This window comes from Lethenteron reissneri, chromosome 9 (genome assembly GCF_015708825.2).
Source record: "Lethenteron reissneri isolate LAM-NWPU_2019-01 chromosome 9, ASM1570882v1, whole genome shotgun sequence".
Lineage (NCBI taxonomy): Eukaryota > Metazoa > Chordata > Hyperoartia > Petromyzontiformes > Petromyzontidae > Lethenteron > Lethenteron reissneri.
In genome coordinates, this window is record NC_083787.1 from 13,858,904 (window position 1) to 13,882,114 (window position 23,211).

Below are 23,211 nucleotides of genomic sequence, written 5' to 3' on the forward strand. Positions count from 1 at the left end.
GACGGCAAAGTGCTCTCTTATTGCTGCGGTTAGACTGTTGCCGTGGTTACGTGGGTAGTTGTGGATGTGAGGCGGCCTGTTGCACAATCACTGGTTATGATCCGATTTGTTTGCGGGTTGTATCTCGGTGTTGTTCGGCAGGATGCCCGATCTTTCACTCCAGGTGCTGGGGAGCTTCATGTCCAATCAACTCGCCGTACGACCTTTAAACCCATCAGAACTAGTTGCACTGTTACGTGGTGAGTGGCGGTACCTGCGGGCACACACAGGTTGTACGAACACACTCGTCACACTTGCCGTGATTACCTCGCTAGTGTCTCTAATGCGGTAGCTGCATTTTTACACAGCGGTTGCATTAACAGCTGCAATGCTTACACAGTTGCCACGGTTACTTGATCGCCATAGTTTTACATAGTTGCCAAAGTTATACGGTTGCAATTAGGGACATCAGCTTAGTGGTCCAGAGTTCCAACATTTTCCACGACGAGTCACGTGGACATCGTGAGCCTTTGCCCCATATGCGGTCGGTGTGAGAGGCGGACAGGATGGTGGGATTTAACACGTAGTCGGCCTTTTGCAATCAATATTCATAATAAAGGGGGTTTTGTGGGTTAGATTGCGTAAATATAAATGTATCCTTAACCCACCACCACCCGACACAGCCAATTAGTAAGGTTTGATGTAAACAAAACGTGCCAATTAGTTACTAGCTTAGCACAACATTGCTAATATTTTGAGTACTGTGACGTTGCACTGGTGATTACATCTGTTGCACACTCGAAATGAAGGTCGTGGGCAGGTGCTCCAAATCGAGGGCAAACACATTTATTGTGGTTAATCTGTAAAATGCAACAGCACGTGTCACACAGTAATCCTCAACCGAGTCGCCATTAACCGTGTAGCTGGTGTCCAAGTGCGGTTAATCAATAACCCTGCCAGCCCCCTACAGGCCCAACTCCGTTATCGCATGCTGGTGTACACGTGCATTGATGTATTGCACAGCACATAATGACTTTCACAAAACCACACTTTACTCCCTTGCTGCACAAGGAAATCATTAAAATAGTGGTCCATTCCTAATGTGCCACACATCCAGGCTTCATTGGGCGATTTTTGCCAGAATTGTGAAGAGATCGACCCGCTTCCGGTCTTAATCATAGAGCGATGTGACGTCATTGCCCTGAGCCAATCAGGTGGTGGGAGCTGGACGGGGCGGGGCTGGGCGCTCCTTGCCCCCATTGCCACGGGACCGAACGCACGTGCCTTGTGTCTCATCTTCCCCACCCGCGGTTCCACTCCACGATTTCCAAAAGCTCCAAAGCCCTCTCACTTCCACCCAACCACAACGCGCGTATCGCTACGTAAATTTTGGGTATTTTAGCAGTCTTCGATCAAACACATTTTTGTAATCTATGCGCCTTGCACGCGTCCTAATTATTGGTTAACATGTAATACGGCTTGAGACGCTCGGTCCTTTAGTTCGTCCTATATCACTGACACAACTGACACGCCGAGACAGCCCAATACCTCCACTTGTCACAGATTTGAAGCAGACGCTCCATCCTTCTCCACTCATTGGTTCGAGCTCTTCAGTGGTCGTCCCATGTTAATTTAATTTACTGCTGTGCTCTCTGCCATGTGGGGTCATGTGGGAAACACAAATAAAAACATCCCCCATATATAGTCTTCAGCAGACTGTTGAGGAAAGTGCTGTTAGCGAGCACCTATAAAAGACGGCAATGGCACACGATGGAGTGTGTGGCCAACACCATGTGGGACACACAGTTTCAGTGTGCATACCCTACATCACAATGGGACATGTACACATAATTTTAACTGGTACTCTGTGTCTGGGCGTACCATTTGTACACACACATGCATGCGAGTTCATTCGGCAGCGTGCGTCGCATCGGACGTAAATTCAAATTATCACGCGCGTGTAGACTCAATTTGTATTTTAATGGAGAAAGCTTATGAATTATGAATTGCGAAAGAACAATGGTGGAGCTTGATGGCTGGAGTTGTGGAAACGCAGTCATGGAGATGGGTATATTTGGGACTAGCACCCGGGCCTTCTCTACTGCCTCTCACCATCGCCCACTTCCCACCTCCTCAATCGCCAAAACCTGGTCTCCCCTTCAAGAGTAAACTCCTCGTCTTGATTTAATTCTGCGTTCATTTATGAACGGAGGTTTTCTCACTAAGTATCTAGTTAAAAACTGATGTGACCATGTCTCCAAACTCAAAACAGGAAATCGCATAATTGGGGTGAGTGTATCAGGTGAATACACGCACGCATTTCCACTAGATATAAAAACATGCACGGGAATTATGACAAGATGGATGTTGCGAAGACTGGAACCCGTGTGACTGAATGCACCCAATATCTGCGGATCTCAGAAGCTAAGCAAGGGTCGAGCCTTGTCAGAAAACGAGGTGAGGACTGCCTGGGAATATCATGGCTTGTAGATGTGGGGTTGCAACGTGGCCGGGAGATGGCAATACAACAAGGGATTTAATGTATGCGGAGTTAAAAGTATATTTGCCCTAATATACGTGGTGGGGTTTCTCCAGATACTCCAGACTCCTCCCACACCAAGCAAGATATCTCAAGAACTGTTCCTACTTGTTTTGAGACCGAGGCTTTCCTGGGTAAATAAAGGACACGATTATATCTCTAATCTATAATTAAGTGGCTCTATTGGTTTGGCTTGCTAGGGCTGGAGGAACGGATGGAACTTATGGGGAGGGCTCGCCACGGGCCTATGAGGACGAGCAGCTGGCCTTGGCTCATGTGGAGCCGGTGGTAGCGGTGGCACCGCCAGTGGCCTGCACGGCCTCTACGTCTTCGGTGGAGCTGACGCACACGAAGCGGCCGGTGCCCCCGTGCGTGGCCACCACGGCGGCGAGCGCGTGGCCCATGGCGCGGTGGTCCACGTAGCCCGGGCACACGCGCCCCGGCGGCACCACACCCATGTTGATCTTCACCTGCGGGCAGCACCACGGCCACACGGGTGAGAGGACGGCCGCTGCGACGCCGGACAGGGGTGGTACACCCGACCAAATGCGTGTTTTTATTTGTGAGTGCACTTTGTGGCTGTGTATGTGTCCGTCTGTTCCTCCGGGTCTTAGATGCACCATGTAAATGTCCGTGTGGATCCTTTCCCTCAGATTCTTGGGTACACCATGTAAATATGCACGTGTGTGTTTCAGGGAGGAGTTGAAAGCGCTGCTGCTGAACCTGGAGTGTGCCACTAAGAGGTGGGGTTTTACCATCAGCTCCACCAAAACTAAGCACCTGCCTGGGTATTTTGTGCCACCAAACACTCCACCCTCTCAGCTCCCCATTGGTGATGGAGCAGTTGTGGAGAGAGTGGAGAGTTTACCATACCTGGGCAGTGTGCTTATGACCAGCTCCGGTTTGACAGCAGAGGCCTCACTCCGAATTAGTTGAGCGACATCTTTTCATCGGCTGCGCAATGCTGTGTGGAAGCTACCTGGTCTGTCACTCCGCACGAAGCTTCGAGTCTTCTTGGCCACAGTCATGCCCTCCCTTCTCTATGCATGTGAGCCGTGGACCCCTCTAATGGAACATCTGCGCCAGTTAGAAATATTCAGGCTAACATGCCTACAATCCATCCTGGATTTAACCAGGCTGGATTTTGTGACGAGCTCACAGATCGTCGAAAGATATGGACACATTCCCATCAGTGAGCTCTTTCGGCAGGCAAGGCTGCATTGCATGTAGCCCGCATGCCAAGCCACCGCATGTCCAAGCAGCTTCTGTTTGGCCGCATAGAGGGGGCTAACCGGGCACAACATAAGCTGGAGAAGAGATGGACTGATGCGGTACAGAAGGATGTGGAGCTGAGTGGACTTGCCGACGGCTGGTACCAGCAGTGTCAAGATCAGCCTCTACGGAGGAGGCTCGTGAAGGATGCTGCTGGGCAGTTGAAGGCAGTTACCCTCCAGCAACAACGGAGAGCAGAGGAGCGAAACTCACAACAGCAAGGTGGCACAGTGGGGGGTAAAGCTGGTGCATCTGTAGTAGGTTCAACGAGACTTGGACGACGTAGTCGGAGGCACACTTATTTATTAACCGTTCCACTCTATACAGGCCAAGGTATACAACACTCGAAGGGGTATCGGCTCCTTCACCCGTCTAACAGAGAGATCCCACGATTTCTATCCTGGCTAGCCTACTCCCAGGTCATCCCACTACAGAGCTAGGGGAGGCTAGCTGATCCAGCTCTGGCCAAGATGGGATTACGGCACCCTGAGTCCCCAGACTGGCTCTTACAAGAACATCGGCTCTGGGCTCTCGGGGCCACGCCACTGGCTTGCCCTGGTCGGTCCTTAGAAGGACGGCGATCCAGGGGAGTCCCAGGGCCTATCTAGCCGGTCTTCCTTCTTCACTGGTTTAAGCTAAACACTGAACCCCGAGCCCACCGGCTCACCACCTTATATAGCAACTCCCCCCTCGAGGGGTGGGGTGTGGGGGATCACAGCGCCGTTTCAGCCCCCCAGGCTAAACGATGCGGACGTGGATGTAAGCATCCTTCCGCGTGCGGGCATAACCACCCCTGGTGTGTTTGTTCGCCCTCCCGTAACACCTCTACATCACCCCCCCCCCCCTGTACAGCCCGCAGCCGTCTCGGCTGCAACAAAATCCACAATAAAAATGCATCCCCCCTCAATCCCGTGTGCAGCAACAACAACAGCAACAACAACAATCGAGAGAGAGAAAAATAACCCGACACACCACCCCAATAAATACCCCATCCCGTAAAAAAACAACATATGTACAATTTCAAAGTCCCCCCCACCCCTGCGACCCCAGCCAGGCCAGCACGAGCGGCCAACCTCACAAAAGTCTGCGCATTTTGGCGTCACAATGGGCAGCCCCGGCCGGCCCAGCAGTGGGTGTCAATAGTTGGGGTGCGAGAGTGTCTGGCGTCGCCGACGAGCGACCCCCGACCCCCCCGGGAGGGGTTGGCAGTCGCGAGCATGTCAATCCTGGTGCATCTGGAAGCGGAACAGTCAGTGGTAAGTCAGGTGAATGCAGCGAAGTCGGACTCCGGAAATCAGTGGACCCCCCACATGTTTAGCCATGTGTGTGTGGAGTAGGAACATGGGGCGCAACGAATGGTTTCAACCGCGAGGGGTGCACGAACCAACGACGCTTCCCCCACCGGATACGTACACATTGTGGCTGCAAGACCTGCACTACTTCCATGGGCCCCTGCCACGGCCGCAACAGCTTGGACGAGGTCGCCAGCGGAACTTGGGGACAGTGCAACCACACCTTGTCACCCGGTTTCCACTGGAGCACATGCACCCGGCCCAGCTTGAGCCTTTCATTCGCCCTCTGGCGGAGGTCTGAATTTTGGATGGCTGCCTCCCGCGCCTCTGTTACTTTAGCAATGTTGAATTTGACATGGTCGGCCAATTTGGATTTAGCATGCAGCGCGGAGATCCGCAGCTGAGTCGCGACAGGCAGGTTAGCCTCGCGACCGTACATTAGGAAGAAGGGCGAACATCCGGTCGCCGCATGAGGAGCCATTCTGTAGGCCGCCAAAACCCCCGAAATATGAAGGTCCCAGTCGGTCTGGGATTCAGACACCTGTTGGGACAGCATGGACGTGATAGTCCAATGCAGACGCTCCACCATCCCGTCAGTTTGCGGATGATATGGGGAGGTACGGATTTTTTTCGTACCCAGGAGCTCGCACACTTCGTGGAGAAGCTTACTCGAGAAATGTTTTCCCTGGTCGGTCAGTAGCCGCTCCGGAGTACCTTTGTCGAGGACGTAGCCCTGGACAAAGGCCTCCGCGATGGCTGCTGCCGACTGGTTGGTGAGGGGCCAGGCCATAGGCCATCGCGTAAAATATTCCACCCTGGTCAATAGGTATTTATTTCCCCTAGGTGTAGCGGGGAATGGCCCCAAAATATCAAGCATGACGATTTCATTAACCCGGGAAACCTTGATAGACTGCAATGGTGGGTTGGACCCCTTGCTGGTGGCTTCCGTTGCACACACTGAGTACAAGATCCTATAAGATCATCCACGTCCCTTGCCATGCCCAGCCAAGAAAAATCCAGCTGGAGCATGGCAAGGGTTTTGTGAGTCCCCAGGTGCAGGAGTCGCTCGTGAGCAGCCCACACCACTCTACCCCTCAGTGTGGAAGGCACCACCAGCCGGTGGCGGCGGGATCTCCCGTCCCAATGCATCAAGAGACCCTGGAACAACCCCCACGAGTCGACATTTTCCACCCCCCGACCAGATCCACCGATGCGACGGCGCAACGCGAGGAGAGAGGTGTCCTCCATTTGGAGGCGCCCCCACTCCGCAACAGACAATCCCAGCAATCCCTCCCTTCTTGCTCAATAGGACCCGCAATTGAAGGCGCATCAGCGGCGGCCGCAAGGACTGATTCAGAGATCACATTCGGAGGTCTGCAATGCCCCGAACCCAGGAGGCAAGCGCACTCGGAGGTGGGCGGCAAACGTGACAGAGCATCTGCGTTCGTGTGGCGAACACCCTTACGATATGTAGTCTCGAAATCTTGGAGAATCTCCAACCATCAAACCGTCGGTAATACGACGTGAATCCAATGAAACTCCTGACCTCCCCCACCGAGGTGGGAGTCGGCCAGGAACTGACACATTGCGTTTTGGCGGGATCTGTGGCAATACCTGACCGTCCGACAATGTGGCCCAAATACCGCACCGATTCGCAGAGCAAATGACATTTCTGCGGCTTGAATTTCAAATTAGCAGCCTGCATTTTGAGGAAAACAGCCCGCAACCTCTGGAGGTGTTCGTCGAATGTTTTACTAAAGACGATATCGTCTAAGTAAATCAAACAAGAATTCCATTGCAACCCAGCCAGGACCAATTCCATTAATCGCTGGAAAGTCGCCGGCGCTGAGTGGAGCCCCATCGGCAAATGGTTAAATTGGAATAGGCCGTGCGGCATACGGAAAGCTGTTTTAGGTTTAGATTCCTCATCCAGAGGGAGCTGCCAGAACCCTGACAGTAAATCCAATGTGGAGAAGAACCGCGCCCCCGCCAGGGCATCAAGCAATTCATCCATCCGAGGGAGCGGATATGCGTCGGCTACGGAGATCTTGTTTAGCCGACGAAAATCAACACAAAACCGCAAGGAGCCGTCGTGTTTTTTAACTAATACGATGGGTGCACCCCAAGGGCTGGTAGAAGGGGATAGAATATCAGCAGCTAGCATGTCGTCTACAGCCGATTTGACATGATCCTTTTCGGCGGGACTCAACCGAAAAGGATTTTGGCGGATTGGTGCGCTGTCACCCATGTCAATATGGTGTCGCAGCAGTTTAGTACAGCCAATATCATATTTATGTCGACTAAAAACGTCGGAAAAATCGCGCAGAATGGTTCGTAGCTTATCACGCTGCGAGTCGGACAGGTCCGATGATCCCGGGCAAAGCGCATCCAGCCACCCCTCATCACGGTCCGAATGCGGTTGCGATGGAGGAGCGGTGCTCACTTGTCCAATGGACCGGTTCCTCACAGAGTACCAGCGTTGCGTGCGCAAGCACGGTCCCTTGAGGAACCACAGCCGTTCGCAACCCAACATTGAGGACCGCGATGAAGGGGTCCCTGTCCCCTTTCACAATGGTCTGGGCCGCTACCAAATCAGGTTCGTTGACCCCGGCCCTAGACGGTCCCAACAGAACACCCCGATCCCCAATCGAATGGTCGACGCAGCCTAAGAGGCACGAGCATCTGAGCCCCCGGCGGTATGCGTACCGTCCTCGTAGCAAATGCTTGTACCGTCGCAAATGTCGTACTGACAGTAGCGGGGGAGGACAAGAACATCATATGTCGGCCCGACAGGAGTTCGATGCAACCTTGGTCGATCAAGATTCAAATTGGCATTTTGGCCAAGAAGTCTGTCCCCAACAGGCGCGGAACTGCCAGCGAGGAGGAGACCAATACCGGCCCGGATAATTTGATGTCCCCAATACAAATTTGCGCGCGGATCTGTCCGATAATGCCCAGCGAGCCCCCGTTGGCCGCATAGTACGGAACATCAACGGGGAGCAAAGGACGGCTTTGAACGGGGAGAATGTTATAAATTAAATCGGACACAATTGTCGCCGATGCTCCCTTATCAACTGAGACCCGCACCTCAACCCCATCAATATGCCCCACAACGACCGACGACCCCGCCGACGCGGCAACAACGCGATGGGCCAACTCAGACCACTGGCCCGGTTGGAACGCCCTCCCCATCGCGGGACATTTCGACGCAATGACAGCCAATTTCTGATCCACGTTCGTTGCAGTGCGTGAGTATGTCACAGGTGTGTGCGTAGGCCAAACATGTGGGGTGCCACGACTTGCCGGAGTTTGATGTGGAGCCTTGGGTAGAGGCGCGTCGTCCGGCTGAGGCGTCGCACCGCGCTGTCGAGGAGCCTGGCATCCTGAAGCCACATGGCCCCGGAGGCCACAGTTGTAGCACCGCGTGAGCGCCCCAGACGGCGTGGGTTGATCTTGGTGGCTCGGCCCATCCCGAGCTGGCCATCCCCCGGATCTCCACTCCGTCGGGCGACCCACAGCGCAGACCTCTTCCGATGGGAGGGTGGTGGCAGCCACGGTATGTCTGGCCGCCGCCTTGCTGGCCTTGCGACGCTGGGACAGCAAGTTTGCGTGGATGTGCCGTGCGGCCCGCAGGGAACACATCTCCTTGTCATCTTGCGCCAAGACGACGATGTCCAAATCATCCACCAACAGCAATATCTTCTCAGCCACCATAGCGTCCACCCCTTCCTCGTCCATCCGCGGGAAAGCCGTCTTCGCCAGGGCCAGGAGAGCCATGCCGTATGCCAGGGGCGATTCCTTGGCACCCCGCTGACGATCGTAAAACAGCTGTCTGCAGTCAGAAGGTGGACCGTAGACTGCAGACAGGAGTCGAAGCGCCACCTGCAGCGTGGCGCGCGCCGATCTTGGTGCCGTAGTGAGGGTGGCGAGGGCATCACTGTCCAGCGTCCCTGGCAGCGCGCGTAGTGCCTCGTCGTCCGTCCATCGCGACATTTCTTGGTGGGCGAGGAAACGTCTTTGGAAGGCTCCCCAGTCGCCGTCTTCCGCCACAAACTCTTTGAGGACTGGCAATCGCTGCTGGAACGAGGCCTCCGCAGCCGTAGATCGCCAACCGTCGTTCCCGTCAATCTGTTCAGTGTCGGCGGGAACGGCAGACGCCATCAGCAGTCGCACCACTGGTGATGCGCTGGCCGCTGATTGGCGTTCACCGCCGTCGGCCGCTGTTGATGACGTGGCGGTTTCTGGTCGGCGACTGTCGGTCACATGACGTGACCCGGCCCCGCCCTCAGCACCTACTGTACTGATGGCGGCAAATCCAACCTCCAGCCCCGTTGAAATGGCGGGAACTGGCGTCGCGTGTTGTCCGACGTTGCCCCGTGCTGCTCCTCCAACCCCCAGGTGATTGATTTCCTCCAGCGTGGCGGCTGCCACGTAGAGTAGCTCCGCCAGGCAGGAGTGAGCCACCCTCAACCCGTCAGCCGACGGTCCCCAGCCGTCCGGCTGCTGCGGTATCGGCAGACTTGGCCCTGGTTGCTCGAACTCACCCTCGGCGAGTTCAGGCTCTGAGTCGGGCGAGTTGTCCTCCTCCCCAGGTTCCTTGGTACGAGCCGTCCGTCTTGTGTCCATCTTTAGAAGACCACTTCTGACTCCAGTTGTAGTAGGTTCAACGAGACTTGGACGACGTAGTCGGAGGCACACTTATTTATTAACCGTTCCACTCTATACAGGCCAAGGTATACAACACTCGAAGGGGTATCGGCCCCTTCACCCGTCTAACAGGGAGATCCCACGATCTCTATCCTGGCTAGCTTACTCCCAGGTCCTCCACTACAGAGCTAGGGGAGGCTAGCTGATCCAGCTCTGGCCAAGCTGGGATTACGGTACCCTGAGTCCCCAGACCGGCTCTTACTAGAACATCGGCTCTGGGCTCCTGGGGCCACGCCACTGGCTTGCCCTGGTCGGTCCTTAGAAGGACGGCGATCCAGGGGAGTCCCAGGGCCTATCTAGCCGGTCTTCCTTTTTCACTGGTTTAAGCTAAACACCGAACCCCGAGCCCACCGGCTCACCGCCTTATATAGCAACTCCCCCCTCAAGGGGTGGGGCCGTGGGGGATCACAGCGCCGTTTCAGCCCCCCAGGCTAAACGATGCGGACGTGGATGTAAGCATCCTTCCGCGTGCGGGCATAACCACCCCTGGTGTGTTTGTTCGCCCTCCCGTAACACCTCTACACATCTACCGGTCATCTCAGTCAGCCAACCCATGGCACCTGGGTCTGTCCCGAGACCTGTCAGCGAGCCTTCGACACTTCACGTGGCTTCAAAGTGCACCTGGCCTGGCACAGGTGCCGTGGTGACGTCACTGTCACTTAGTGGCGAATGGCGGGTATTGGTATTATTGGTATTGTGTGAGTGTCTGCACCTTGGGTGCACCCTAAAAAAATGTGCACAGGCACGAGTGTGTAAGTCTAGAGCGCATGGTTCTGTCTGTCTCTCTTAGTCCCTGTTGCGCGCTGAGTGTGCATGGGCATATGTGCGTGTTACTCTTGGGTGTGCACTGTGGGAATATGCACATGCGTGTGTAACGTCTCCCGACTCTTGTGTACGCCCCGGGGACGTGCGTGCGTGCTTGAGCGTGTCACCTCGTTGATGGCGCAGGCCGCGTCGCTGTACTCTTCGCGCACCACTTTGCTGAACGCGAGCACCGAAGCGGCTCCCACCGTCAGGAAGCCGGTGCCGGCCGTGAGGAGTCGGTCTCCCGCGCCGCCTGCGGCAGAGGAGGTGGGGCCTTGTGTGGTCAGCCACATCGAGGATTCACCTAAACCTCAACACGTTTAGCAAACGTGCCATGGAAAAGGCCATTGGCCGAAACGTGACCTATTACAGGCATACCCCCTTATAGTGGTCAGGATGCCTTCTTGCTAAAAGGAGGGCTATACGAAACAGCGTCATTGCCTTAATTGTGATACCGTTATATGATAAATGTATTAAAGTATTTTATGAATACAAATAATAACTTTGAATGACACGTAGACATGTGTCTACATGCGAGTTGTATGGGTGGGGAGCAGGAGTGCAACGGTTAGCACGCTGTGCTACAAACTCGGCAACCCGAGTTAGATTCCCGCTCAAGGCCAACACCAGTGACGATTCTCTGAACCGGTTATGGACCTCCCCTGGGTCGACTTATCCTCAAATGAGTACCTGGTGCGGTGTGTAAACATCGCCACTCGGGAGACAAAGGCGGTTTGAGCGTGGTGCTGGCCACCCAGCCCCTCGTGTGCCGTGCTGGCCTTCACAGTGCTCAGTCACAACACTTGCCCCAACAGTCTGTCAAGGCTAGACGGGGGATCTTTGTCTTTTGTGTGGGAGCAAAATCTGGGCCCATGTGGGAGTTTGTCGAGCTCCTTTCAAGGGTGGGTTCCCACGTGCAGCCCCCACCGCCCCCCGGAAACCAAGCGAGGCAGGCTTGCTCGCGGGAGCGCTAAGGCATCCACTGCTGTCACGTTTACAATTGGCAAAGGTGATGAGTAGGCTGCTGTAACTATAAACGCGATTGGGTCGTTGGCTGTTTGGGGACAGGACACGCGATAATGTCAAGAGGGAAAGCGGCAGTGTCGCGCTTCACGCAGGAATTTTGAAACGTGCAGGAATTTTTCGCAACAGGAATTCTCGTCCAGGACAAAGAGCGCCATAACGAAACAGCGTCACAAGAGGACAGCGCTATAAGGGGTATAATGCCTGTGTATATTTTATCTTTTAAGGCCAGTGTGGGGGAGCTTTTTGATATTTGTATTCGCGCGCCACTGCCGACGAAAATATGTTCCATCTGCAAGAAAGATGTGGGGTGCGTGTAAAGTTGTTGCTTTAAAAGTTGTGACTGAAATCTGCGTTGTGTCGTTACGAGGATTGATCCCGCTCTCCAATGTCAGTCAGCCGGTCGCTCCCCTCAATTTAATCCGGAGATGAAATTAACCCTTTGAGACGTGTGAAACGCCGTCATTTAAAGTGCGTAATATTTAAAAGTTACTTTCATTTAAACTGAACATACCGATGGTGAATCGCACTTTAAAATGTTCACTGTCCAAGGAAATCTGACAATATGTAGAAAGGAAATGACCAGAATAGGTAAATAGAGGCAATGGAGAAAACTGCACAAAATTTAACTAAATGTGAACAAAAAAATCTAAGGCAGCCAGAAACACACTCCGAGTTTTCGGATTATACTGCGTTGTTTGGCACGATGTCCGACGTTTTGCATCACGTGCCGGGCTTCTCCATTCGGTTTCATTATGCACCTAGAAGCCGCTACCCGCAGTTATCGACTAGTGCGCAGGCAGTGCAACTGCATCGAGGACCATGGGCCGGAGGTGCCCTGGTACCGGACTATGAAGAGAAGGCGAAATTGGACAGGGGGGTGGTGGGGGGGCGCTCATTTGATTTATAGCACCAGGGCCCGTGCCACTCACTGTGCTACTGGCACCACCTGGACCCCTTTGGGCTCCCATGTTGGACTCGTAATTGAGCCCCTGTGAGTGAGTGAGCCCCTGTGAGTGAGTGAGCCCCTGTGCGCTCGTTCAGTTGGGCGGTGGTGGATATCCACGGTGGTGGTTATGCACGTGGTGGCTATGCACATCGTGGCTATGCATGGTGGTGGCTATGCATGGTGGTGGCTATGCATGGTGGTGGCTATGCAAGTGGTGGCTATGCACGTCGTGGCTATGCATGGTGGTGGCTATGCATGGTGGTGGCTATGCAAGTGGTGGCTATGCACGTCGTGGCTATGCATGGTGGTGGCTATGCATGGTGGTGGCTATGCACGTGGTGGCTATGCACGTGGTGGCTATGCACGTCGTGGCTATGCATGGTGGTGGCTATGCATGGTGGTGGCTATGCTAGTGGTGGCTATGCACGTGGTGGCTATGCACGTGGCCTGCAATTATTATTTACAGAGGGTCCCAGCACGACAGAACGGCTCGGAGTGAATACCTGTCACGAAGGTGTAGGAGCCACTCGGGTTCGCCCTGACGAGGGGAAAGAAGACTTTCCACGCGGTGAAGGTGCTGAAAAGGAGGTCTTGGAAAACCTGGGAGGGAGAGGGGTTCCAGCGGAGAGGGGTTCCAGAGGCTGTTATCATCGTCATCATTTATCCGTAAGAGCAGCAGCAGAATGCAGCGGCAGTCATCGTAATTGGCACGTACTAAAAATAACAAGACGGAAACAGACTATCGTCATCATTGTCATCATCACCAATGATTAATCCCCTGCTGGATGAGGGCCTCCCCATGCTGGGTTGTTGTCGTTGTTGTTTGACCAGACTTCACCACGCTGGTCATTGCGGGTTTGTAAAGGAGGTCAAATGTATCGGACCTCTCGCTGAGCACCTGACTGGTACAGATGCCCCTATCCAGCATAGTTTACCGAGGTCTTCGAAGCATGCGAGCTTCTTCGCCATGTCCAGATGAATGTATGAAGCAATGTCCCCTTGTCGAGTTCATTGCTCAGATGTATCGTGTGCAGGGTTTTCCTCACCCCAGACAGGAAAAATCTGTGGGCTCGCGTGCGTGCATGCGTATGTATGGTGGGTGTCTGTGTGTGTGTAACGTGAGTGTGTGTAGAGTGTGTGTAGAGTGTGTGTAGCGCGAGTGTGTGTACCGTGCGTATGTGTAGCGTGAGTGTGTGTAGATTGTGTATAGCGTGCGTGTGTGTAGAGGGTATGTAGCGTGCATGTGTGTAGAGTGTGTGTAGCATGAGTGTGTGTAGCGTGTTTATTGTCCGGCAAAAACAACCCCCTACCTCCTCGTTGGTGCCGGACGGCAACGCTGTGGTGGGCAGTGCCGTGGGGGGAAGGCCAATTTAGATTGACCATTCCCCTCATGGCGTTTGTAACCACTACAGCAGCTAAATAGGGGCTCTGGACGGGTGCGAGGGGCTGGTAAACCTTCCACCTTCAATTAATTCATTACCACCAAACCAGGATTTAAAAATGTAATTAAGCTTGTGCCGGAGGCCCCGGGGGGACAGGCGTCTATGACGTCTCCAGGCCAAACCCAATTTGGCGGAGCCAGGAGACTGCATCCTTACCCTTGGGGTTCTTCCAAAAACAACAAAAAAACCACTACGGGTGGCCACATGGAATGTTCGAATGCTCACTGTGGAGGAGAGGCTGCCACTCCTCTGTCGGGATCTGGACCGGTACCGCCCGGATCTTTGTGGTATTCAGGAGGTCCAGTGAAACGGCTCTGGCTCCTGCCACCATGAGGGGTGGACAGTCCTCTACTCGGGGCAGGAGACTGCCAAACAACAGGGAGTGGCTCTTCTTCTGAACAAAATAATTAAGGAGGCGTGGGAGCGTGGCGGAGAGGTGTGGGAAGCTGTAAGCCCCAGGCTACTTTTGGCTTGCCTTCCCATCAACCTGAGGCGAGGAGTGGTAGTCGTGGTTACTTATGCCCCCACCAAAGACGAACATCCGTGGAGGGGTGCAGGCAAGGCCGATGAGTCAGATGCCTTCTTTGACCTGTCACAGGTGCTAGCTAAAGTGGCCCCTCGGGATAGAGTCATCTTGTTGGGTGACTTCAATGCCCGAGTTGGTCATGATGCTGATACCTGGTCTGGAGTGATTGGAAGGCATGGGCCAGATCAGCTCAATGACAACGGCAGGAGGCTGCTAGATTTTTGTGCAGCCCATGGGATTGTAATTACCAACACACTGTTCTGGCATCGGCGCATCTACACAACATCATGGATGCATGCCGGGTCCAAGGAAGAACATCTGCTGGACTATATAGTGATGGAACAGCTGATGCCGGCCCATTTCCTTGACACCAGGACCTACCATGGAGATGATCTGCACACTGACCATCGACTTGTCATTTGTAAGATGTGCCTGCCATTCTTCCACTCCAGTGGTGGGTGTACACCCAGGCCCCCATTCAAACCCATAGTGGCATGGTCTCAGCTAGCTGATGAAAGTTGCAAGTGAGAATTCATCATGGCTGGGGTTGGCATCATCCCCCACTCCTCCTGATGTCGAGGGGAAATGGGCAAGGTTTAGGACTGTGGCTCATGCAGCTGCAATGGCTGATTTGGGTACACGGTCCAGACCTCCCCAGAGACCCTGACTGACAGAGGAGGTGTTCAGGCTGGGTGAGAAAAAGCGACAGGCCCACTCTCACCGTCTGCAGCATCCCACATCAGAGAATGAGGAGGCTTACCGCAGCCTTCACTCGGAGGTTCGGAGAGCCGTGAGGCTGCAAGGATGGGTGGTGGTCGCAGGTTGCTGAGGAGATGGAGTCTGCCTAAATGGACCACGACCACAAATCGCTCTATAACGCCATCAAAAAAGTAACCTACAGCGCCACACCTATTACCATCATTAGGGGAAAGAATGGTGATCTAATCTCCGACCCCCAGGAACAGGTTTGCAGATTTTCTGAGCAATTATGTGAGGTCCTGGGGGAGGGGAAATCCCTTAGCATGAAGAACATCATGGGACAAAGTGGGGATGACCCTGCTGAGGCTGCAGTGCCTCAAACTTTGGAAGAAGAAGTAAACCCCTGTGAGTGGCTGGCTGAGGTGCCATCTGTTGAGGAAGTACTGAAGGCGCTCCGGAGTCTGAGAAAGGCACCGGACAGAGATGATCTCCCAAGCGAAATGCTGAGGGAGGGTAGCGTTTGTGCACAAACTGCCCTACATGACATCATAACAGCAGCCTAGACCACTGGACCGGTTCCGCAGGATTAGAAGGATGCCCTGGTGGTCCCCCTCTTTCAGAAGGGGGACCGCACAGACTGTAACAACTACAGAGGCATCTCACTCCTCAGTGTGGCGGGAAAGGTCCTGACAAGGATTATTCAACATCACCTTGCCAGGCATGCTTAGGAGAGGCTTGCGGAGCCCCAATGCGGTTTTAGGAAAGGGCGGTCCTGCACAGATGCCATATTTTCTGTCCGTCTGCTATAGCAGAGGTGTAGGGAATTTCAACAAGACCTACATCTCTGCTTTATTGACCTGGTCAGTAGGCCTGGGCTCTGGGTTATTCTTCGTGCTTTCGGAGTCCCTGACCCTCTGCTCACGATCATTAAGGACCTTCATGATGGTGAGCGGGCCCGAGTAAAACCACGTAGCCGGGAGTCGGAGCCATTCCCTGTTCACCTTGGGGTGCGACAGGGATGTCCTCTGGCTCCCACATTATTTTTCATCTATTTCGACCACATAGTTCGTGAAGCCTTCAATAGCTGTCCCGGAGGAATTTCCATCTTGTACAGATACAATGGGAGGCTGATCGATGCGCAGGTGCGGTCAAGGGATGGCTCCCTATTGCTCAACCATGTTATATATGCCGAAGATCTGGTCATTGCTGCTCACTCAGAGGAGGAGTTGGAGGTGCTGCTGCTGAACCTGGAGCTTGCTACTAAGAGGTGGGGCCTTACCATCAGCCCCATCAAAACTAAGTACCTGCCTGGGTATTTTGTACCATCGGACACTCCACCCCCACAACTCCCAATTGGTGATAGGGCAGTTGTGGAGAGAGAGGAGAGTTTCCCATACCTGGGCAGTGTGCTCATGACTGGCTCCGGTTTGACAGCAGAGGTCTCACTCCGAATCAGTCGAGCGAAATTATATTTTCATCGGTTGCATAACGCTGTGTGGAACCTACCTGGTCTGTCGCTACGCACGAAGCTTCAGGTCTTCTCGGTCACAGTCATTCCCTCCATTCTCTACGCTTACGAAACGTGGACCCCCCTAATGGAAAATCTTTGTCGGTTAGAAACATTTAGGCTGGCCTACCTACGATTCATCCTGGGTTTAATGAGGCTGGATTGTGTGAGGAGCTCACAAATCCTTGAAAGATCTGGACAAAGTCCCATCGGTGAGCTACTCCGGCAGGCAAGGCTGCGTTGGCTGGGTCATGTAGCCCACATTCCCAGCCACCGCATGCCTAAACAGCTTTTGTTCGGCGGGATCGAAGGGGCTAAACGGGTGCATGGGTCAGTCAGTCGACCTGTGGCACCTGGGTCTGCCCCGTGACCTCCTGCCAGTGGGCGTTCGACACTTCACGTGGCCTCAACGTGCACATAGCCTTGCACAAGCGTCGTGGTGCTATCACCACCACTTAGTGGCGAATGGCGGTTGTTGTTGTTGTAGCGTGCTTGTGTGTAGAGTGTGTGTAGCGTGCGAGTGTGTGTAGCGTGAGTGTGCGTGCACGTGCATGTGAAGGTCACGTTCACGAGTTTATTCCATCACCACACGTGGCGTGATATGCAGTCACGGTCATAAAGATTACAGTTATCACTAGATTATTGCTTCTACCCGTTAAGTAGCAGGTGCATTTCACTAGTTACAGTTATTAAGGTGTGGTATTGCTTTGTATTTAGACTCGAATACATTTCAATTTTGCACGACTTTAGTATTACCCAATTGATTCTTAACAACGCAATGTTTTAAGTCATCATGATGTCCATAATAGAAGTTTTTTTTTGGGTTAGATCGCGTAAATATATAAATGTGTCTTTTAAACCCGCCACCACCCGACGCAGCCAACTAGTAAGGGTTGTCACGTATACAGAACATGCCAATTCGTCACTAGTACATCACACTGGTGTGTTGGAGAGCCAAGCCACAACATTTACAATCTGAGTTCGACGTTTCGCCAGGAATTACAACTAGCTTCATCAGGCGACAGCCAGATTTGTGGAGAAGTCTACTGTTTCGTTCCTTATGTAGAGGCGTAGATGTGGTGATCATGCTTCTGCGCTCTTGCGCAAAGTGGCGGGAGGGGGGTCAACGTACATTAGGCATGCGCATTACGGGTGGTGGCGGATTTTAACAACACATGTATATATTTAGGCAATCTAACCTAACCAAAAAAACCCTTTATTATGGATGATATTGGCCACGAAAGCCTACGTGTTCATCATGATGCCTTTTTTGATGTATTTGAACTGTACCTGTGGTATGCCAACACGTACCAGCTCCGGGTTATGTCTGCTAGATTTTCACAAGTTGGTTTCTTGTGTTCATAACGAGTTGTCTGGTTGCACACAATGTTGTCTTCCTCAAATTATTATTCCACACTTTATCGCAGTTGTGGTTCAAGTTCAAGTTGATTTTTTTTTTACCGGTCGAGAACTCAAGATACCAGGAGAAATATCATATGCAGTGGTGAGTGACTGAATGGGTCACTGGGTGCGTGGGAGCCAGTCGGGGGCAATGCTTGCTGCTACATATAATCCCAAATTGAGTAATTTGTCGATGATTTTTTAGTTGGTGAATTTGGGCCCTGATGCCGGTACACAATGGCCTACTCTAGCGAATAACGTCAAGGGATCTCTGACGTCCAAAGTGAAGCGGACGGCGCGTAGTGTCATTACGGATTAATACGTACCCTAGTATTAACCCGGGCAGCCGCTCGATTCGAACCGTGAGTCCTGGTCCGAACCGTTCCTAGGCCTCTTTGCCTTCACCAATCCTTACCACCGAGCAGAGTGAAGTATAATTAAACAAACCCCCAATTACCAACACGGAGCATTGGAGTGACAAAGGTGCTGTTAAAATGTCTAACGGTCATGAGCTTCAAATGTCGCAAAGGTTCCATCATGCCGAAAAGACCTGGCACAAAACTGGTATCGTAATGAACATGGACAGAAGGGCGGAGATCGTCTCATTATGACCCCAGGGCTTTGTGAGTCACCGTGGGTTCCCCGTGGGTCCCCCGTGAGTCCCCTGTGGTTCCCCTCACCCACCCGCTGCAGCTCAACCAGGTCCTGGTCGAGGAGGGACCCCCCCTGCCACCAGCTGAAGCCGAGACACGAGACGATGTCCGTGATGACGGGAGCGGCCGCCAGCAGCGCGGTGCGAGCCTTTTCGGCTCCGCGCTCCGAGCCTGCGGTCCCACGTTAATGGGAAACACGGGGAGAGACACGGGGAGAAACGACACGGATTGACACGGGGAGAGATATGGGGATAGAAAGCAAGGGGAGATACCCGGGAAGAGACACGGGGAGAGACGCGGGAAGAGACACGGGGAGAAGACGCGGGAAGAGACACGGGATGAGACACGGGTAGACAAATGGGACGAGACACGGGGAGAGACACGAGGAGAGACACGAGTTGATACGGGGAAAGACACGGGGAGAGACACGGGGAGAGACACGGGAAGAGACACGGGGAGAGACACGGGAAGAGACACTGGGAGAGACACTGGGAGAGACACGGGGAGAGACACGGGGAGAGACACGGGATGACACGGGGAGACACGGGGAGAGACATAGGGAGATACACGGGGAGACACGGGGAGACCTTGGGGAGAGACACGGGGAGAGATACGGGGAGAAACACGGGACGAGACGCGGGGAGAGACATGGGATGACACGGGGAGATGCACAGGGAGAGGCACGGGGAGTGACACGGGACGAGACACGGGGAGAGACATGGGATGACACGGGGAAAGACACGGGATGACACGGAGAGAGACACATGGAGAGACACGGGGATAGATACGGGGAGAGACACGGGACGAGACACGGGCAGAGACACGGGAAGATACACGGAGAGAGACGCGGGAAGAGACGGGGAGAGACACGGGGAGAGACAGGGGGAGAGACGCAGGGAGAGACGCGGGGAGAGACGCGGGAAGAGACACGGGATGACACGGGGAGACACGGGGTGTGGGGGTGAAGATGGGGCAGACGGGTATTGGAGGGGGATGGTTTTGATATTCGTAGTGGTGCAGATTGTAGGTGTACGATGCTAAGGTTTTTGATGTTGCTGAATTAGGGTGTGGAGCATATTCACGTCGCCAGTGAGGTCAGTGAGTAAGGGTCAGATCGTCGATGTTTGAATGGTTATGGCATTGATAGTGTTGACGATGGTGGAGTTCGTGGTGATGGTGGTGATAGAGTGTTGGTGGAGTTGGTGTTGATGATGGCGTTGATGGCGGTGAGGGTGTTGAAGTTGGGTGATAGTGGTGGTGGTGGCAATGTTGATGTTGAGCGATGGTTGTGATGTTGGGCCCATACCCACATTCCCTACGAGCGACACGAGTCTGGGTTTGCTGCTCTCCGGGACGTCCTCAGCGAGCTTCCCCAGCCGCGCCTCATCTCGCGAGATGACAGCCACACGGAAACCTACATCATCATCACCACCACCATCAATTAATCATGATTCCATGCATTCACCATGATGATGTTGGGGTCTTTACCTGATTATAAATAGGAGTGTATATTCATCACAATCGGAGTTAATATATGTTCACCACCACCACCACCATCATCGACAACCGTGGTAGCAAATTTGGGCTCCTTTGCGACTGAAGTTGATGCTGCTGCTGTTGCTCGTCATTGCTGTAGCTCTTGCCGCTTGCAGCAGCTGGTGATTGATACAGGAGCTCAAACGGGACCCTATCCCTGATCACACCTCGCACCGCAAGTGCAAAGTCCCCGAACTGCAATCCGTCCTCGGCGATAATCGTTCATGTGCTCTCGGAATGCTGTAGAGATATTTACACCCAATACACAAACACGGATTGAGTGTGCGTTCCTGCAATAGCCACCGCTGGGTTATATTTAACACTATTGATCAGCAGCAGCCATGGTCGATCCACTGCTGTATGAAGACCTCCTCCCCACACCGTTGCCATCCTTCACAATAGTCCTACCGTGCCACAATTGATCTCAATCCGACTCACGAGCTAATTTCCAAACTCCACACCTTCCACTGAAGAGCGTGCAAACTCATCGTCAACAAAAGTTGAGCGTACTTGTATTTAACACTCGTTTTTGATAATCTAGAATGTGATTGATAATGAGCTTAAAGGTACAATCCACTGCTGGATGAAGGCCTCCCCATGCAATTAGTATGACTACACTTGTTTACCCAGGAGAGCCTCACCAGTCATAGGGCTTGTTTGACCATACTTCACCACCCTGGCCAGTGTGGGTTGTGGGTGCCGGCGGCCAGGAGCAGGTCAGATGAGACTCGTCACTGACGTTAGCCGCTGGCTGAGGGACAGGGCTTCATGACAGCTGGATCTGTCCGGTTCATTGACCTGGGAAATATTTTCGCTCCCGGCACAGCACATTCAGTCTACCTCCTACTATGTATGTGGCTAATAGCCACGTGCCACTGACTCTAGTCTACCAGTGATGGCTCGGACAATGTTCAGTAAGAAATGAAGCCGTGGCTTGGAATAGCTCAGGGTGCGAACTACAGCGCCACCACTCCTGGGCAATGCCACTTCTCTCGTGAACCCTACACGGCGTAAATTATTTCAGTGGATTTTTGCGCGATGAGTCCAATTGGAGCCCTTGCTATTTGTGAGCGTGAGGGTCAGTTGAGTGCCACGCGCTTCACATCCATGACCGTGGCGAACAGGCAATGTGGCGTTTGTCTGCGACCCAGCGCTTTGGAGGCAAGGGTTGGTGGATCGCACAGAGATTTGTGAAACTCCCGAACTTGTGTTGGCTGAGTGGTGTTCAGTATAGGAGAAGGCAGTACAGAAAGTGGATTCATGAGTGTTATACTGAAGCCTTTGGATATGTGTACCATAAAATACTGTCCATAATTTTAAACTTTACATTTCCAGAGCCCTCTTGTCTCTCTGCGTGTTTCCCTGTGTGTCTGTGTCTGTGCGTGGGTACGTCTCTCTCCCCGTCACTCTCAGTATTTGAGTGTCTTTGTGTCTATGAGTGTTTCCAATGCCTTGGTCACTCTGTGTCTCCCCGTGACAATGTGTACGTCTCTCTGTTTCTCTCTCAATGTCTCTGTGTCTCTATCATTGGGCGCCGCAGTGGCGAGATGTTGACTTCCTCGCCTGGTATGCAGGAGGTCGTGGGTTCTATTCCGAACCTGACGCTTGTTGTATATTTAGAGTTGGCATGTTCTCCCAGTGGTCGCGTGGATTTGTTCCCTGGGTCCTCCGATTTTTCGCTACACATTTTGAAACACGCGTTGAGAGTATTTTGCTGCTATAAATTTCCACATGATAAGCCACCTCGCTGAGCTATTATTTGTGGCCAGGTCGTTTCTGAAAAAGAGCTACATAGCTCAGTGGGCTTTACTTGGTCAAATTAAACATTTAGTTATCGGTACTTCATGCGCCCGATATATGCATCGAATCGTGTACAATCAATGCTCGATTCGTTCCATAGTTTGTCTCATTTGTATACCAACAGTATAACCACAACAGCATACATTTCCACACACGATAGGCCACTTCGTTGAGCTATCATTCGTGGCCAGGTCACTTATGAAAAAGAGGTATACAGCTCAGTGGGCCTTACCTGGTCAAATAAAAAAACATATTTATAGTCTACTCACACCAATCAACACTATAAGCATCATCACCAATACCGCCGTCAGACCCCTTCCGCCCCTCTCCGCTATGCCACCAGGCGGCGCTGCAGGTAGCAGCTGGTGCCCCCTGTGCCAGGGCGGCACATCAATGGTGTCAGACGCCGCGTCAAGTGACAGCCAACGGCTGGAACTGAGGTCACGGATCCCACCGTGAATCCCGTGGTCGTGAGACCAAATGTGGACGGAGATTGGACTAAAATTTGGATATGGATTTTCAAAGTGCTGGTGATGAGACCCTATATATTGAGGGGTTGCCATGATACCCCCTAGGTGCTGGCAGTAAACTCCCGATATTTAGGGGGTCGTGATGGGACGCCTTCTATTGGCGGTGACGAGGCCCCCTCTAGAAGTAGTGACGACACACTGCCTCAGGTATGATCAATGGCAGCGATCGACAACCTGCGGCTCCGGAGCCAAATGCGGCTCTTTAAGGACTGCTCCGTGTCGTTATTTATTAAGGACCGTCGTCTCATATTCACCACACAGTGCATTGCGGTGCTCTTGAAAGATTGAGGTTGTTTTTTTCTACCGAATTCGAAATCTAAATGTCGCTTCTTGTTATTTTGGTTGCGGACCCCTAATCACATGGGATGGACTCCACCGCCATACCTGTGAGGATTGGTGCTAATTCACCAACTCAAGAGTTCGCGACGAGGCGCCCCCACTCCTCTCACCTCGCTCGAGCAGGGCGCGCACGGCCCCGGATCCCACGACCCCGGCTCCTCCCAGCACCAGCACCACGCGCTCCGCTCCCGACATCGCGACCGCGGTCTCATT

At 53.2% G+C, this 23,211-nt stretch overlaps 1 protein-coding gene across 1 annotated transcript; it reads right to left on the minus strand.

Annotated features, from left to right (window-relative positions):
• Positions 1-1,140: 1,140 nt before the first annotated feature.
• Positions 1,141-23,211, minus strand: LOC133340320 (uncharacterized). Its single transcript, XM_061548463.1, has 6 exons — positions 23,109-23,211; positions 20,100-20,207; positions 18,825-18,964; positions 13,069-13,165; positions 10,722-10,846; positions 1,141-2,988 (listed from the first exon to the last, which is right to left on the minus strand). Exons 1-6 carry the CDS (start codon positions 23,191-23,193, stop codon positions 2,791-2,793), a joined length of 753 nt encoding a protein of 250 aa, XP_061404447.1. The 5' UTR covers positions 23,194-23,211; the 3' UTR covers positions 1,141-2,790.